This window comes from Mauremys reevesii, linkage group 6 (assembly GCF_016161935.1).
Source record: "Mauremys reevesii isolate NIE-2019 linkage group 6, ASM1616193v1, whole genome shotgun sequence".
Classification (NCBI taxonomy): domain Eukaryota; kingdom Metazoa; phylum Chordata; order Testudines; family Geoemydidae; genus Mauremys; species Mauremys reevesii.
This window is the reverse complement of record NC_052628.1, coordinates 92,046,389-92,061,909: the sequence shown is the minus strand read 5'-3', so window position 1 is coordinate 92,061,909 and position 15,521 is coordinate 92,046,389. Positions and strand designations below refer to the sequence as shown.

The 15,521-nt window shown below is 40.7% G+C and overlaps 1 protein-coding gene across 3 annotated transcripts in view; it reads left to right on the top strand.

The window, feature by feature from the left end:
* The window catches only part of CEMIP2 (cell migration inducing hyaluronidase 2), an 87,343-nt gene that overhangs the window by 23,320 nt on the left and 48,502 nt on the right, over positions 1 to 15,521 (top strand). For all 3 annotated transcript variants that reach the window (XM_039544645.1, XM_039544643.1, XM_039544644.1), the window contains exon 2: positions 11,973 to 12,315. In XM_039544645.1, the coding sequence (XP_039400579.1) occupies positions 11,985 to 12,315 (331 nt within the window). In that variant the 5' untranslated portion in view covers positions 11,973 to 11,984. The remainder of the gene's footprint in view (positions 1 to 11,972; positions 12,316 to 15,521) is intronic.

Sequence of the window (15,521 nt, the reverse complement as noted above, 5' to 3'; positions counted from 1 at the left end):
TTTTAGAATCTCTCTCTCTCTCTCTATAATATATAACTAAACTATCAGTTTAGTGTGATCCTTGCTTTTCCTTGCTGAGTTTTCCAATGTCTAGCATGTATTTGGACAATTTAAGGGACAGAGGACAGATTTCATATGTGAAAATACAGGAATGTGGATCCAAATGCTGAAAGCATTGCAGATGCAATTTTCTTCAAACAGTTAAATTTCACTGGCAGGGACATCCAGCAGGTCAGAATAGAGGCCCCATGATCTCTCTCGGTAGCTTTAAGTGCACTCCGCAGATCTCCAAACTTTGCACACAATTCTGAGCTTTTTAACTGAATGAGCTGCATTTCGAAATCTTCAACACCCATCCACTGAAATACAGACAAATCCAAGTCGCTTTTGTTGAACTTTTCAGGTTTAACTAGAAAAGAAAGCATTGGGCCAGATCGCTGGAAAACTTGAAATCTGTTAGAAAATTCTAATTCCAGTTCTTGCATGTACATTCCAATCTGTAATGTAGTGTTCGAATATTCTGAGAAAAAACTGCTAGTTTTACAACAAATGTCTTTCAGGTTTGCCCTGCACCCTGGAGCTGGAGGTTGAGCTCGTTTAGGTGAGCGGTGATGTCAGTTAGAAACATGAGCTTACACAGCCATTTTTCATCATCCAGTTTGGGGTAGTTTTGTCCTTTTTCCAACAAAAAGGCTTTGATTGCATCAAAACAGTTTACAAAGTGCACCAAAACCTTGCCACGTCTTAGTCACCAAATGTTGCTGTGAAGTGGAATGTCATTATAAGCTCTGTCCATCTCTTTTAGCAGTGCTTGAAACTGTCTGCGAGTCAAAGCAGATCAAGCAACAAGGACATTCACAATTTGCACCACTGTATTCATCACATTATTAAGCTCTGAATTAAAATTTTTAGTGTGGCTGTTGGGCAGCCAATTTGATCTTCAGGTAACTTTACAAATCCCAGGAGCACCATCTGTTGTCACACACAATATTTTTCTGATGTCAACTCCTCGTTCTTCAAAATGGTTTACAAAAGTTTCCACTATATCTTCCCCCTTTGTTGTGCCACGCAGGGGTTTTAGGCAACAAAGTTCCTCTTGGATTTCATCGGAAGCACAATATCTTGCAAAAACTGCCAAACATGGAACGTAGTTTATATCCACGCTCTCATCAACTGCAATGCTAAACACTGCTGTGTCTTTTAATGTAGTTATCTCCTTTTCGTTAATGTTTTCTGCCATTTGGTTTATGCGTCTCTCTCAATTGTTCTGGCAGAGACAGGCAGTTCTTTTATTCTAGATACGCATCTTTATTTGGCAAATCATTGAACAAAACTCCTGAACTGCTGAGAAAAACTTTTTATATATTCCCCATCTGTTAATGGCTTTCAGTTTTTTTGCAATGCACTGTGCAATTTTGTAACTTCCTTCTGTGGCTTGATTTTTACTTACACTTAAGCATTTAAAAACACTGCTTTGCTTCTCATATCCTGCTACTGCATTTTTGATCGATTCATTCTTGTCTGCTTCATCAAGAAAGGTTTTCTCGTGCTTCATTTGAAAATATCGTCGAACACTTGATATGCAACAATCAACACTTTCACAACAGAAAGCACAAACAGCATGGTCCTTCTTTTGAATAAGTCCAAATGTGTCTGTTCAAAAAGGCTGATATGAATGGACATCTAACTTTGCTTTCTTAGGAGCTGACATTTTGTCAAATGTACCCCTCAACTTGCAGTGGAAAAAAAAATCGCGACAGACGACACGCGCAATGCCAGCAGATAGGACCCCGGGTGGCAGCAGAGGCCCCAGGGCCGGTGGCCAGGACCCAGGTAGTGTGAGTGCCACTCAAAATAATCTCACGTGCCGCCTTTGGCACATGTGCCATAGGTTGCTGACCCCTGGTCCAGACAATACTTGGTCCTCCCTTGAGTGCAGAGGACTGGACTAGATGACCTCTCAAGGTCCCTTCCATTCCTATGATTCTATGATTTATATGCTATCCAGCATATATTAGTCAACAAGGGATAAATCCTGCAGAGACCACTTGGGATGTTCTGAGTACTTTCTACTGAGGTGGTGTGCCAGGTGGTTACTTATGCCTGTTTAAGTGAAGGACTGTGAGAATTATGCTTCCTGTTGTCTTTTGGAATCTGGAGAGTGTCTTCCTTTGGCATGGGACTGAAAGCCTTGCATACCAGGCAAAATTACCCTGAGCTCCTGTATGTTTCTGTGGAGTCTAGCTACCTGAGATGTCCACAGCCATTGTGGGTGATGAGCTCCCCATTTCTGTGTGTGGAAATATCAGTCACTAGGAATTGGGGGAGGCAGGGAACAAGAGTGTGGGAGGGGAACTCACTTGCAGACTGTCTGGATTTATCCACCTGTTTAGGGAGACTAGAACTGTAGAAATCATGAGTTGAATATCCATGGTATGTCTGACTATACACTGACCTCAGCCAGCCTTAAAGGTGAAGTCCAGAGGTATTACTTCTGTGCCTGAGTCCACATGGTGTACTAGTTTTCGGCACATTTTTGTAATGGTGTGTGGATTTCTTTGATGTCTGAAATGAAGCTTAAAATGGTCTGGGATCTTTCTTGTGGAAGGAAGGCCTTGGCCAGAGTCTAAGACTGCTCTTATGAGCTCCGCCAATTACTTTGGCGTTGGTAGGATTTAGCATACCTGTTTTTCAGTCCCAGAGAGTGGAAGAGTTTTTGAGAACCAGTTTGAGCTATTAGTGATGTCCTGAGAAGACTTTCCCCAGATCAGCCAGTTCAGGTATGGATAGATGGTGTATTGCTGAGACTCTCAGGGCTGCTACTGTCAGGTATGTGATTAAAATTTGAGGCTATAGGCTTGTAGAGAGTCCAAATGGCATTACTTTGATAATGCTTGTTCCTGGCTGTGAATCAGAGCTACTTCCGTGTGCTGGAAATATTGCCATGTCCATGTGCAGGCACACATCCTGAAACTCCCTACCTACAACTCCAGTTTCCTAATCTGGAAGTTGTTTCTCCGTACCTCAATGGAGCACCACACTTACTAATTCTATACAGTATCTGGGATAAGCAAAATGCCGATACCAATAATTCCTCACAAATGTAACATGAGGAAGTAGTATATAATACTAACCAATTTAACTCTATTTAAAAATAAAAAAAGCAGATTGCTTTGGAAAGAGTCTTTTCAGCAAGGAAGTTAGGATGATTTAATACTCTATTATAGACCAGCATTTATTTAAATATCTTCTTGCTAACAGTAATATTTGGAAGGGAAATGCAAAAGGTAGTTGTATAGCTTAAAGAAAATGTTATGAATGCAGCAATCTTAGGAGGATGTTCAAGATAACTTACTTTGGAGTTTAAATACACTTTTCTGGTCGCTTTTGCAAGGCAAGCTGACAAAGGGGCAGACTAGCAGTTTCCTCTAACTTTGACACACATGATGATAAACTAGAAAAAAAGTGTAGTACCGTCAAATGGAAAAAACTAGATACCATGCCTCACAGGATATTGTGAGACTTACTTGACTAATGTGTGCAAGTACTTTGAGTTCCTCAAATTGAATGTGTCAAGATAATGCAAAATATTATATTATTACTTTCAGCTGCCATCTTACCAGAATGAAAACTTAACAGTAGATTTAAAACTTTTGTTTTTTAAAGTGTTTATTTCAGCTATCATCTATTGAATGTTTTCTTTTTCCTTTTCTTTCCGTGTGATTATTTTTTTTTTACACAACGCTTTTCTTGTCTCTCTTGCTCCTAGAGAATATGTTACAAAAAGATAAAAGAATAGAAGAAAAAAGATTATATCCCCATTTTTAGTGACTCCATCGTACATAATTTGCAGGGCACTGAACATTTATGTATTTACGTGACCGCTTCAGATTATTTTGGACCTAAACATTTAAAAAAAAAATTCTAGTCCTCATGGCTTCAGAGAGAACCTGCCAAAGCAAACAGTGTAAATGCTGCAGTGACATCTGTCCGAGTCTGCAGACAGCCTGAATCATTGTTTTTTATTAATCTCACTGGAGTGACCACTCTAAAGCAGTGATGACACTTAAATGCCAATATTAACTGTTTAATTACTGACTATATTAGCAGATAGACAGGGAAAGGGAGTGGGAGTGAAGCACTTGAGAGGTGTGGGTTGGGAATGGCTGCCTGAAAAGACAGAGGAAAACAGGAGACACGGAGAACAGGGAGAGATGGAGAAGGAAGAAATAAAACAGAAGTGGGTTCTATTGCTGAATGATACTGAATAAATAATAAAAGTTTTGGTTAATACATAAAAGCTGTATTTTCCCATTGATCTCTTTGTAAACCTCCAACATTAGGAGGAGCTCTGTCATGGTTTGAGGGGAGTATGACCTCCTTTTTTTTATATCCTGCCCCTGGACCATAATTGAACCTGGGCTCTGGTCCTTTCTTCTTGCAAGCCATATACACAAGATAGGTGGTCTGATCTCCTCCTCACTTTGAATACATTATAGTCACCCAAAAAGTGCCAGAACCAGGTCGTCTTTTCTTAAAGAGTGTCATCACTACTTTTGAAACATATTTTTTAAACAGTTAGTAGGTCCTGAGTTGTCTGGCTACCTTGGATACCTGCATTCCTGGAGTTTTGTTCTTTTGAAGACTTCAGCCATTCATAAATACAGTTTCTCATGAGCCTCATTTTTGATTAGCTGTTCAGAGAAGATCATTATTCTATACTACTTTGCACTTCGGTAGTATCTTCCACTGGGGGATTTCTACGGCTGTGATCCAGCAAAATGCCTGAATACATACTTAACTTAATGATCCTGTTGACTTCAATGGGACTATTTACTTGCTTACATTTAGGTATGTACTACTATCACTGTGTCCCATGGATTTTTATTATTCCATCAAGTTTCTGTGGCATCTGTTTATATCCATATCCTCTTTTAATATGAGACACTCATGTTCACACATCTTAGTATTTACATGTCTAGCGTATACAAGCACTTAAAAATAAATATTGACAAATTTTATATGCTTTCATGTGATGTAATTGAATGGGACTCTTTTTTTGATGGCTGTTTCTTTTCTGTTCCTACCTGTATTTTATCATCTTCTATCCTCTCCTCTTTGCTAGGATATAGGGTGTGATTTATTAAAGGAGATACTCTAAGTGATGTGTCTCCACACCTGTCAGCTTTCCCCCAGCCTTTGGTTTAAAAACTCTTCTAGGGCGTTTTTAATTTTGCATGCCAGCAATCTGGTTCTGTTTTGGTTTAGGTGGAGTCTATCCCTCCTGTATAGGCTCCTCCTTTCCCAAAAGTTTCCTAAGGTTATGTCGACACTTAAAACTTAAGTTGAGCTGTGTGTAATGTAGACCAGGGTTAATAAACATGATCCCTCCTCTGAATGCCATCGTCCCATCCATTCACTGAGACAGTGCAAAAAGTCTGGGTTTACATGATGCAGTTTATTTTTCTGCTGGATCACCTATTGAAAAGTGTGTTCTGTCTTGTCTGAGACTCTCTACAGCTTACTGATTATACTCTTTCTATGTCATCTGACTTTCTAATACCACCATCTGGGGGAAAATCATCTTAAATTATGTTCTGTAAACTGGGTGACATCAAATATTCACAGTAACTTTACACATTATGACGCCCATCAGGGGTTCTCTCATTTATTAAAAATATTTTTTATTCTGTATTCCCTACTATTTGTGTCTCTTTATGCACCTGCAGCATTAATGGGTTCTTTTCCTTGCTTTTATAAATGTGGATAAGTAAGTATAGGTTCTTATTAAACAGTCTATCATTACAGTAGATAGACATTTTAAAAATTAAAAATGGTGAAGGAAAATGTGTGCCTGAGAAGGAAGCATACTTGCACTTAGATGTGCTTAATCTGACTTCATTGGGATTACTCATATGCTTAAAGTTAAGCATATTCTTAAGTGATTTACTGAATTGGGGCTTTGATACATTTGAGAAGTTGTTGAAGACTAATGTTTTGTTTTGTCGGATTAAAATCCCTATGATAGCTGATAACTAGGTTCCAGGCAGGTGAATTTATACATGTCAGATTTTCAGAAAATCATCCATGCTTTCTGTTTAACGTGTCAGACTTTGTTGCTAATTGTGAACCATTTTTGCATCCTTTTGTTCATCCCCCCCTCCACCTCTCTTACAGTTTGGATTTCCATCTCTACCTTTTAATCTCATTGCTCCATACCAAACAAGTGTCTGGTTATGTGCCAAGGAAGCTGTAGTGACCATTGCAAGTATTTTGTTATGTGAAAGAGATGCCCTCTTTGATGTCTTCTTTGTTCTTTCTGAGTTCTGTTCAGTTTGAGATTACACTGTGTGTGAAAAGTTCATGAGCAGGAATTGTAATGTTTTATAGCCAAGAGCAACAGGATCAGCATCTATTTTTTTTTAAATGATATGAGCAAACTAGAAATCCATAAAATATTGTGTGTTAAAGAAGCATTACATTATGGTGGAGTTCGGAAGGAAATTTGTTTTGCTTTTTTAAATAGTCTCTCAGGATTGGATGCTGGGAGGGCTCTGGAATAGTGACTCTGAAGGTTTGTAAGTGTTTACCCTCATTCAAGGCCAGAAGAGGACTTGGCTCCTCATCTTGGTTAGCATCAGACCATGTTCCCAGAATGGTTTCTTTAAGTTCGTTCTTAAAAGGGTGCTAGTACAATGTTAGAAAGGTGCCTAAAATTGGTCATCTAAATCTATACTTAATCATCTAAAGAAGTGTGGCATGAGCTTCTAAGGCGCTGAGCATCTGCAACTTCTACTGACGCCAACAGCAGATGTGTGTTCTCAGCACTCCTGAAAATAGGCCTTTTCTTTTTAGGTACACCCATGTTTGAAGGTAAAACTTTTTTCCCTGTAATTCTGGTTGTTGCAATAGTGACTAACATATTTGCAAGGGTGTTCTTTCTTAACTTTTATTTTAATCTTCCCCTGTGAAGTAGAGGTAGACTTCTTTTTCTGGTTGTCAGAGTAGTAACACCAATTTCTGGTGCTTTAGGTTCCAATTTAGGAAAACATTCCTATTTTGAACAGCACTTAAGCATGTATTTAAAGTTAATGATCTGTTAAGCACATACTTATTGACCCCTCGAGTGGTATTTAAGCATGTGCTTAAATGTTGCTCTGAAAAGAGTTCTTTAATATATAATGGATAAAAATATGCAAAGCTTTCCGTTGTGGGTGAGAGGAGTATAACTTTGAGCATTCTTACATGCAGGGCCCTCTGTACTGTGTAACATTCGACACCTAAATTATATGGCAGATTTGTGGTGAATTCTGAACAACTTGTGACAGCTATGTTAATTCACAAAATCGTTTGATAACTTTCACTTGTACTGGAATAATTCTAAAGATTAACCGTAAAGTAAAAATAGATAACCAGTGAATCTAATTCATTGGAATTGTATCAGAGGACTCTTGCTTTAGGAGCTGCACATCAAGGATCGGTGGCTAGAGCATGAAACTCTTCATAAAAAGCTCCTCCTTCTGTGTAGTTTAGGAGCCTGAGATGCCAGCCAGTGTTTCTTTCAAACCTCCCCTAACTCCCCATGAAATCAGTGTTTATAGCTCTTGCTGCTCTGGCCACTGTTATTGCTGCCTTGAATTGCAAAGAACCTCTCTCTTGTTCTGCTTTCTTCCATTGTAATTGTGGTGACACAGGGGCTGCTGAAGGGGAAAAAGTAAATTCCCATTGTGGGTGAAACATGCTTGATGTGGAAAGTGAATCAAAAATGGTGGGGGGGGACAAGCTGAGTTGAACAGGAGCTGGCAGGAAAATGTCCACGTTCTGTAGTATAGAAGGATTTAGGCTGTACCTCCAGCCAGAATGTGTAAATGCCGTCATTTGCACTGTTATATTGTGCCCAGGGCCTTAGTATATATTGGCACGTCTACTCTGCAATTGGACAGCTGCCGCTGGCTCCGGGCCAGCTCACTCAGGCTTGCAGGGCTTGGGCTGCAGGGCTGTTTAATTGAGGTGTAGATGTCCAGGCTTAGACTGGAGCCTGGGATCTAGGACCCTGTGAGGTGGGAGGGTCCCAGAGCTCTGGCTGCAGTCTGATTCAGTATGTCTACACCACAATGAAACAGCCCCACAGCCTGAATCCTGTGCGCTTGTCAGCTGGCACGGGCCAGCCACAGGTGTTTAATTGCAGTGTAGATGGGTGGATGTGTTACTGTCTAAAATCATCCATAAAGTATAAATGAACAATAAAACCAACCATTTCAAATGTGATGTCTCACTTTTAAAACAAAAAGTCAGTAACATAAAATTGTTGGTGTAAAGGATTAAAATTGAAAAATAAAAACCATTCTTTTTGTCATAGAATTTAAAATGACAAAAGGAACAAGGTTTCAGAGTAGCAGCCGTGTTAGTCTGTATCCGCAAAAAGAACAGGAGTACTTGTGGCACCTAACAAATTTATTGCAGCATAAGCTTTCGTGGGCTACAGCTCACTGAGCTGTAACCCACGAAAGCTTATGCTGCAATAAATTTGTTAGTCTCTAAGGTGCCAAAAAGGAAGAAGGAAATTCACAATGTTTAAATAATTGTTATATGGCAAAAAGGAATGAGCAGAGCTGCACTGTAAACTTGTTGAATGTACAAGACCTCTCATTCATGGTAGTTCTTTTTTTTTTTTTTTTTTTTTAATTTAATTTTGATATTTTTGGGGGGAGGGATGGGAGTGGGAGGGGTTCGGTGGTTCTGTGAGCATCTCTTTCCCACCCGACCCTGGAAGGACAACATCACTTGCCCTTGAATGGAAAATTCTGAAACTTTTACAAATAGCAAAATGCTGTTCCCAAGCAAGTATTAAAATCAGTTTTATGATATGACGGAATATACTTGAATTGACTTCCTGCAACATTTCCTAAACGTTTGAAATGAATTATTTTCAGACAATTACTGTAGGTTGTCTTGCGACTGTGTGCCAAAGAGGCTTACATTTCTTGTTCAAAATAGAGGAAAAACTTTATTAAATGGTCTCCTTTGTGAAATGGCACTATTTAGAGAATATTTATTAGCTCAAACTCAAAGATAAAATAAACTTTGAATACCCCCTCTGGGTTTGGTTTAATACTGTTAAATAATAAAAAGTATTAACTGGTGGATCTAGTTTGGTTCCCTGCCCCCCCCCTGCACTATTTGAAACTTTTTGTGATTTGAATGTTATAAATTCAGACATTTCATCTTTTATAGTTAAGTGTTACTCTTTTATATCTAAAATTTCTCAGACCAGGTTCATGTCTTTGGGTTATGAGTCTGCTCTAAAATGTCACACATCAGGTTGATCAGAATTATTGTACTAGAGCAGTGGTTTTCAAACTGCGGGTCGTGACCCAGTACTGGGTCGCAGAATGTAAGGCACGGGGTCGTGGTGGCTCTTGTCAGCACTGCCAACCAGGCTGTTAAAAGTCCTGTTGGCGGTGCTGCCTGGCTAAGGCAGGCTAGTCCCTACCTGGTCTGTTCTGACACTGCTGCGCCCTGGTGCTTGGGGAGGGGTCAGCATGCAGAGGTCTGTGCCTTCTTCCCCCCCTCTCTCCCCCTCCCCCCGCATGCGCGCGCCTAGGAGCCAAATCTGCAACTGGCTGCTTCCGGGGTGTAGCACGGTCCGCGGTGCCAGGAAGCCTGCCTTAGCATGCCTGCTGACGCTGAGGTGCGGGAGAGCACCCAAGGTAAGCCCATGCCCCAATCCCCTGCCCCAGGCCTGAGCCACCCCAAAACCCTTATCCCTGGCCGCACCCCAAAGCCTGCGCCCAGAGCCCTGACCCTCTCCCTCACCTCAGCTCAGAGCCCCCTCCGACACCCTGAACTCCTCATTCCCAGCCCCACCCCGCAGCCCTCACCCCTGCACCCGAACCCTCTGCCCTAGCCCTGAGTCCCTCCCAGACCCCTCAACCCCAGCTCTGTTGGGTCACGGGTATGAACAATTTTCTTCAACTGGGTCACCAGAAAAAAAGTTTGAAAACCGCTGTACTAGAGCAGCAAAGAGTCCTGTGGCACCTTATAGACTAATAGACATATTGGAGCATGAGCTTTCGTGGGTGAATACCCACTTCGTCGGATGCATGCCAAAGGACTCTTTGCTGCTTTTACAGATCCAGACTAACACGGCTACTCCTCTGATACTGTACTAGAGGATTTCTTTGTTTGACCTAGTTTGCAATAGGTGCTGTCTTTTGTAAAGAAGGCTGAGGTTTCAGAGTAATTTGATTTTAAGACTACATGCTGATTTTTCTTAAGTAAAATCTGAATCAGTATTTTATTTAGAAGTCTAGTAGTTGAGTTTAGTTTAAAATGCATATATGTTAAGAGAGCCATTTCTCAAATGCTCATGAAACATTGGACAGTAAATCTGGGGGTGGGGATTAGGTAAATGAGTTTGGGAAACAGCTATGAAAAAAATAAAAGGAAGCATGGTTGAAAAGTCCATTTGCCACAAGGAGCAGGTGCAAGGAACATTGGGATAGTCTCTAGAGGATTTGAGCTCTGCCCTCTGCTGTTCCTTCTCTAGCTAGTGTTTCAATGCTTTTCACTTTCATTATGCGTATAGGAGATGCATTGTCTTCTATAAAAGGGTAATCCAGCCTGTTCGGTAACAGCCTTTCTCACTTCACAGTTCCAGGGTATCAGATTTTGCAGCATGTGAGACAAAAATTTCCCTGCTATTTCTCAGAATAAGATTACCATTGTAATTTCTCTCCTTCATCAATGTGCCTGGCATTTTAGAATATATACTTTAGGACTTCTTTGTTAGTGAAGGAGAATAAAGGGTCTTTGTCTCATTAGTGGTAGGCTCCTACTTCTATCATTCATCAGTATGTGTTAGTTAACAGCACCTATAGTCTTTAGTAGATCAAGCTTCACATATATTCAATTTACTCAGCTTTCTCAAATATCCCACTACTGGCAATTTTAATGGGATACATGCTGACTTTTGGAACGCTGCTTGCAATAAATGTTAGACAAATTGAAATATAGTGCAAATTATGTAACTTTTAAAGCAAACCGTAAATTTAAGATTTGTCAGCTCTGAACAACTGGTAAGAATGATGTGGGTCTGGGAACCATATTTTTAATGGGTCTTTGTCACTAGCTCCCTCAGAGAGAGGGTTACTAGCAACTAGAACAAAAATTCTGCACTATGTTGGGTGATAAGTGCAAGGGTCTAGAGAGGTCATGTAGCTCCCAGACTTTGTGTCACAACCCACGCAGCTTGGCAAAGAGAAGTATCATGAGACCTTGCTGTACAGGATGCAGGTGATCTGCTTATAAAGCCATTCCGGACACACCTTTCCTAACAACAAAGTCGTGCTATAAGTAAAACTTACTGCATGCAGATCATCTATGCTTGTCCTGATTATACATGTTACCATAACTGCATCTAAGGAAGGGGGAATGGGTGTAAATATACTCTGTCTGAGATTAGTACATGTTAAATGAAAAGGGGTCTTTTTGGTGATTTAAAATATGAAGTGAAGGGAGTTCATGTTTCATTTATTGAAGGGAGAACAATGAAGAGTTGATTCAGTTTCTGCATACTGTAGAAATACATTTAGGCATTCTCTGCATAACTATTGTGGGGATTGTGCTGACATAGCTGTCTTACTGTTTTTAACCAATCACTTCTTAATCACAAAATTATACACAAAAACATTTAATTAAAAATTTAGTGGGGATCAGCAATTACTGTGTTGAAATGTTGAGAAATTGTCAGTGATTAGATTCCCTGTAGCAATTTTTTTCTTGTTAAAGTTTTATTTCATTTATGCACTAATGTTTTGAACTGTTATTGTAGTAGCCAGAATTTGCCATCATATATTGGTATAGTATAGTGATAGCAGAGAGACACACACACACAGTCATGTAACACACATGACCTAAACTATCTGATTGTTTTTCATATATTCATTCATTTATTTTTTCCCCCCCTTCAGTGACCTTATAACATGCAAGCCATTGATCCCAGGGGGAATTCCCCTGCTTTCCTTCAGCCTCAGAATGGGAGCAGTCATCGATCATCTGGCTATGTTCCAGGGAAAATTGTTCCTCTTCGTCCACCCCCACGTCCAAAGAGCCAAACTTCAGCCAAATTTACATCTGCAGGACAAGAAGCTCATGCAACATTTGCCCTCTCGCCAGAGGAGCAGCGCCGTCAAGCAGAAACCAGCAGAAAGAAAAGACACAAAAATACTCTCATTTGCTTTGGCATTTCTAGCTTTTCATTTTTTATTGCACTGGCAGTTATCTTGGGAATATCTTCAAAATATGCACCAGATGGTAAGTTGTTGTGTAAATGAATTCTTATTACAAGTTAAACTGCCTATGAATATAGTTTAACAATCATCAGTATTAATGTTAAAAATAAATATATATATTTGATGTTGATATTTATCTGTTTAACATATTATTTTTAAACAAAATATATTTAACACATGGGTAAAAAAGGGGAAGTTGATAGCAGTGATGTTAATAGGTCTAAAAGCAGAAAATTTATAAGAAGAGCTAAAGGTATCCATGAAAACTATATGGCCTGTAGGGTGAAGGACAATAAGAAGGAAACTTTTAATTAACTGGGAACAAAAGAAATCTTAGTGGTGCAATAGATCTGTTACTAGGGATGATAAAATTGTCAGCAGTGATGCAGAAAAGACAGAAATGTTCAGATATTTCTGTTCTGTATTTGGGGAGAGGCTGGATGATTTCATAGGTCAGCAATAATATTTTCTATTCCAACCATAACTAGGAAGGATGTTAAACAGCACATAATAAAATTAAACATTTTTGAATATCAGTACCTGGTGACTAAGAGTTTTAAAATAATTGCCGAATGAGCTCTTTGAACCATTGATGTTGGGTTTTTCTCAATATTCCAAAATATGTTAAAGTTCCAGAGGAATGGAAAAAAGCTAATACACCAGTATTTTCAAAAAGATAAACAGGATGGCCTGGTTAACTGTCCTGTAGTTAAACTTGATATTAATCTCATGCAAAATCTTGGAATGGCTAATAGGGGATGCAGTTAGTAAAGAATTAAAGGATGGTAGCATAATTAATGAGGATCAGTTTGGTTTTTTTGGAAAATGGGTATTGTCAAAGTAATGAAATGTAAAGTTTTGTTGGTAAAGCTAACTTGTAATATATTTGGACTTTTGGAAGGCATTTGACTTTACTGCAGGACATTCTGATTTTAAAAATTAGCACTGTACAAAATCAATGTAGCACAAATTGAATGGATTAAAAATTGATGACTGATTACAATTACTTTTTGAAATCAAACCTCCATCCAGTGGTAGTGTTTCTAATGGGGTTCCACAGAGATCAGTTCTTGACCCCGTGCTATTCAGTATCTTTCTTAAATGATATAGAAGAAAATAAAAATTGGAGTGATAAATGTCAGGTCAGTTGTACAGTGTGACCGTGATCACTTGGTGGTAACCTGGACTCATTTGAACAACATGTGCTTTAAAACAGCCAAATGCAAGTGTGACCGTGGTGCCTGGAGGGGCCACACTGAGAGTGCCACATTCCGGGCTAACTGCAAGGAATAGGGCAGACAGTCCCCCACATTGGTGGTTTATTCTATAATTAGATTTCACCAAGCCAGTAACCAAACTGTTTCTGTATTACCACACTGATTACTAGGAAGCCAAGCTACAGTCTCCTTTAAGCAATCTAGCCTTTGGCTCCCATCCAGACAGCCAAGTCTAATATAGCAAGAGATTACTAAAAACCTGATTCACCATACTTAAAGTGCTGCCAATCCCCAGGGACCGGACATGTTGCCCACTAGGTCAATGAATATTTCAGATCTCACCCAAATGCACACTTACCGCCAATTCTTATTAACTAAACCTAAGATCTATTCTTCAAAAGAAAGAAGAGAGTTGCTATGGTTAAAAGATCAATATACATACACATATGAGTAAAGTTCTCAGGTTAGTTTCATAGCAGAGATGGTGAGGCTGCTGATTTGTAAGAGTCATTCTGGAATCAATTTAAAAGGTTATAGTCCAATAGGCAGTCCCTGTGCTGAGTTTGTTCAAAGTCTTCCATGAGAATTCCAGAGTTAATCCAGAGTAGACCTGCAGACCTCAGTCTTGTGGGCTTAGACTTTCCCTATCAAAGTTTAAGCAGATAGAAGATTAAAAAGGATCAGGCTGTCTGTAGTGTGTGTTTGTTTGTGTTTGGGGGTTACTTGCTGTGTGCTGAGCTTGTGTTTGTCAGTCTGTTTGGTTGTTTGAGGGACCGTGTGCTCTGGCTGGCAGTTGGAGGCAGGTTTGAAAGCTCGAAGCCTCTGGTAATTGGCTGAGCCTTAATCAGTGGGCGGGGCATTCACTCAGGCCAGGGCTTTATAAAGCCGCGCACAAGCGACCAGGAAGCTTTGCAAACAGGGGCTGCTAACAGGGAGTTTCGCAAGGGAGTTTGGCAGGGGAGTGGGAAGAGAGTGGGAACCCCTCGCCAGCCCTAACCCCTTCCCCGTGGCCCCCCCCTCAAACGTATAAACCGAACCACAGTCCAAAACTACTTTCCGTAAACCACCCTTTCACTAACTAGGAGACAATGCAGGCAGAAGCCCAGCAGCAGAGTGGGGGCTATCCAGTTTATTGCGTTGACTGTCGCATGTATGATTACCTGCCCTGTGGGCGGGTGGCGTATGTGTGCAGTCGGTGCAAGGAGCTCCTGGCCCTCAGAGACCATGTACGGGCTTTGGAGGCCAGGGTGGCGGAACTGGAGGAGCTGAGAGAGGCAGAGAGGTATGTTGATGAGGCTTTCCAGGACACTGTAGAATTGTCCCACCTCCGCTTAGACAGCTCCTGTGCTGTTGAGGAGGAAGAAGGGCCCAGGGAAGTAGAGCAGTCAATGGGAGCAGAGGGAAACCTTCCTGTAGTTGGGACCCTCCTTCCAGATGGTGCTGGGGTTGCCTCTCGCACTGAGGTTGCCTCTCCGGGGGAGGGAACTCCAGTTTCTAGGAAAAGGCAGGTGTTAGTAATGGGAGATTCGATTATTAGAAATGTAGATAGCTGGGTCTGTGATGACCGGGAGAACCGTATGGTGACTTGCCTGCCTGGTGCGAAGGTTGCGGATCTCTCGAGGCATCTAGATAGACTTATGTGTAGTGCTGGGGAGGAGCCGGTGGTCGTGGTACATGTAGGTACCAATGACAGGGAAGGGTAGGAGAGATGTCCTGGAAGCCAAATTTAGGCTGCTAGGGAAGAGACTGAAATCCAGGACCTCTATGGTGGCATTTTCAGAAATGCTCCCAGTTCCACGCGCAGGGCCAGGTAGGCAGGCAGAGCTTCAGAGTCTCAATGCGTGGATGAGACAATGGTGTAGAGAGGAGGGGTTCACGTTCATTAGGAACTGGGGAAACTTCTGGGATGGGAGGAGCCTATACAGGAGAGATGGGCTCCACCTAAACCAAAGTGGAACCAGACTGCTGGCACTAAACATTAAAAAGGTTGTAGAGCAGTTTTTAAACTAGG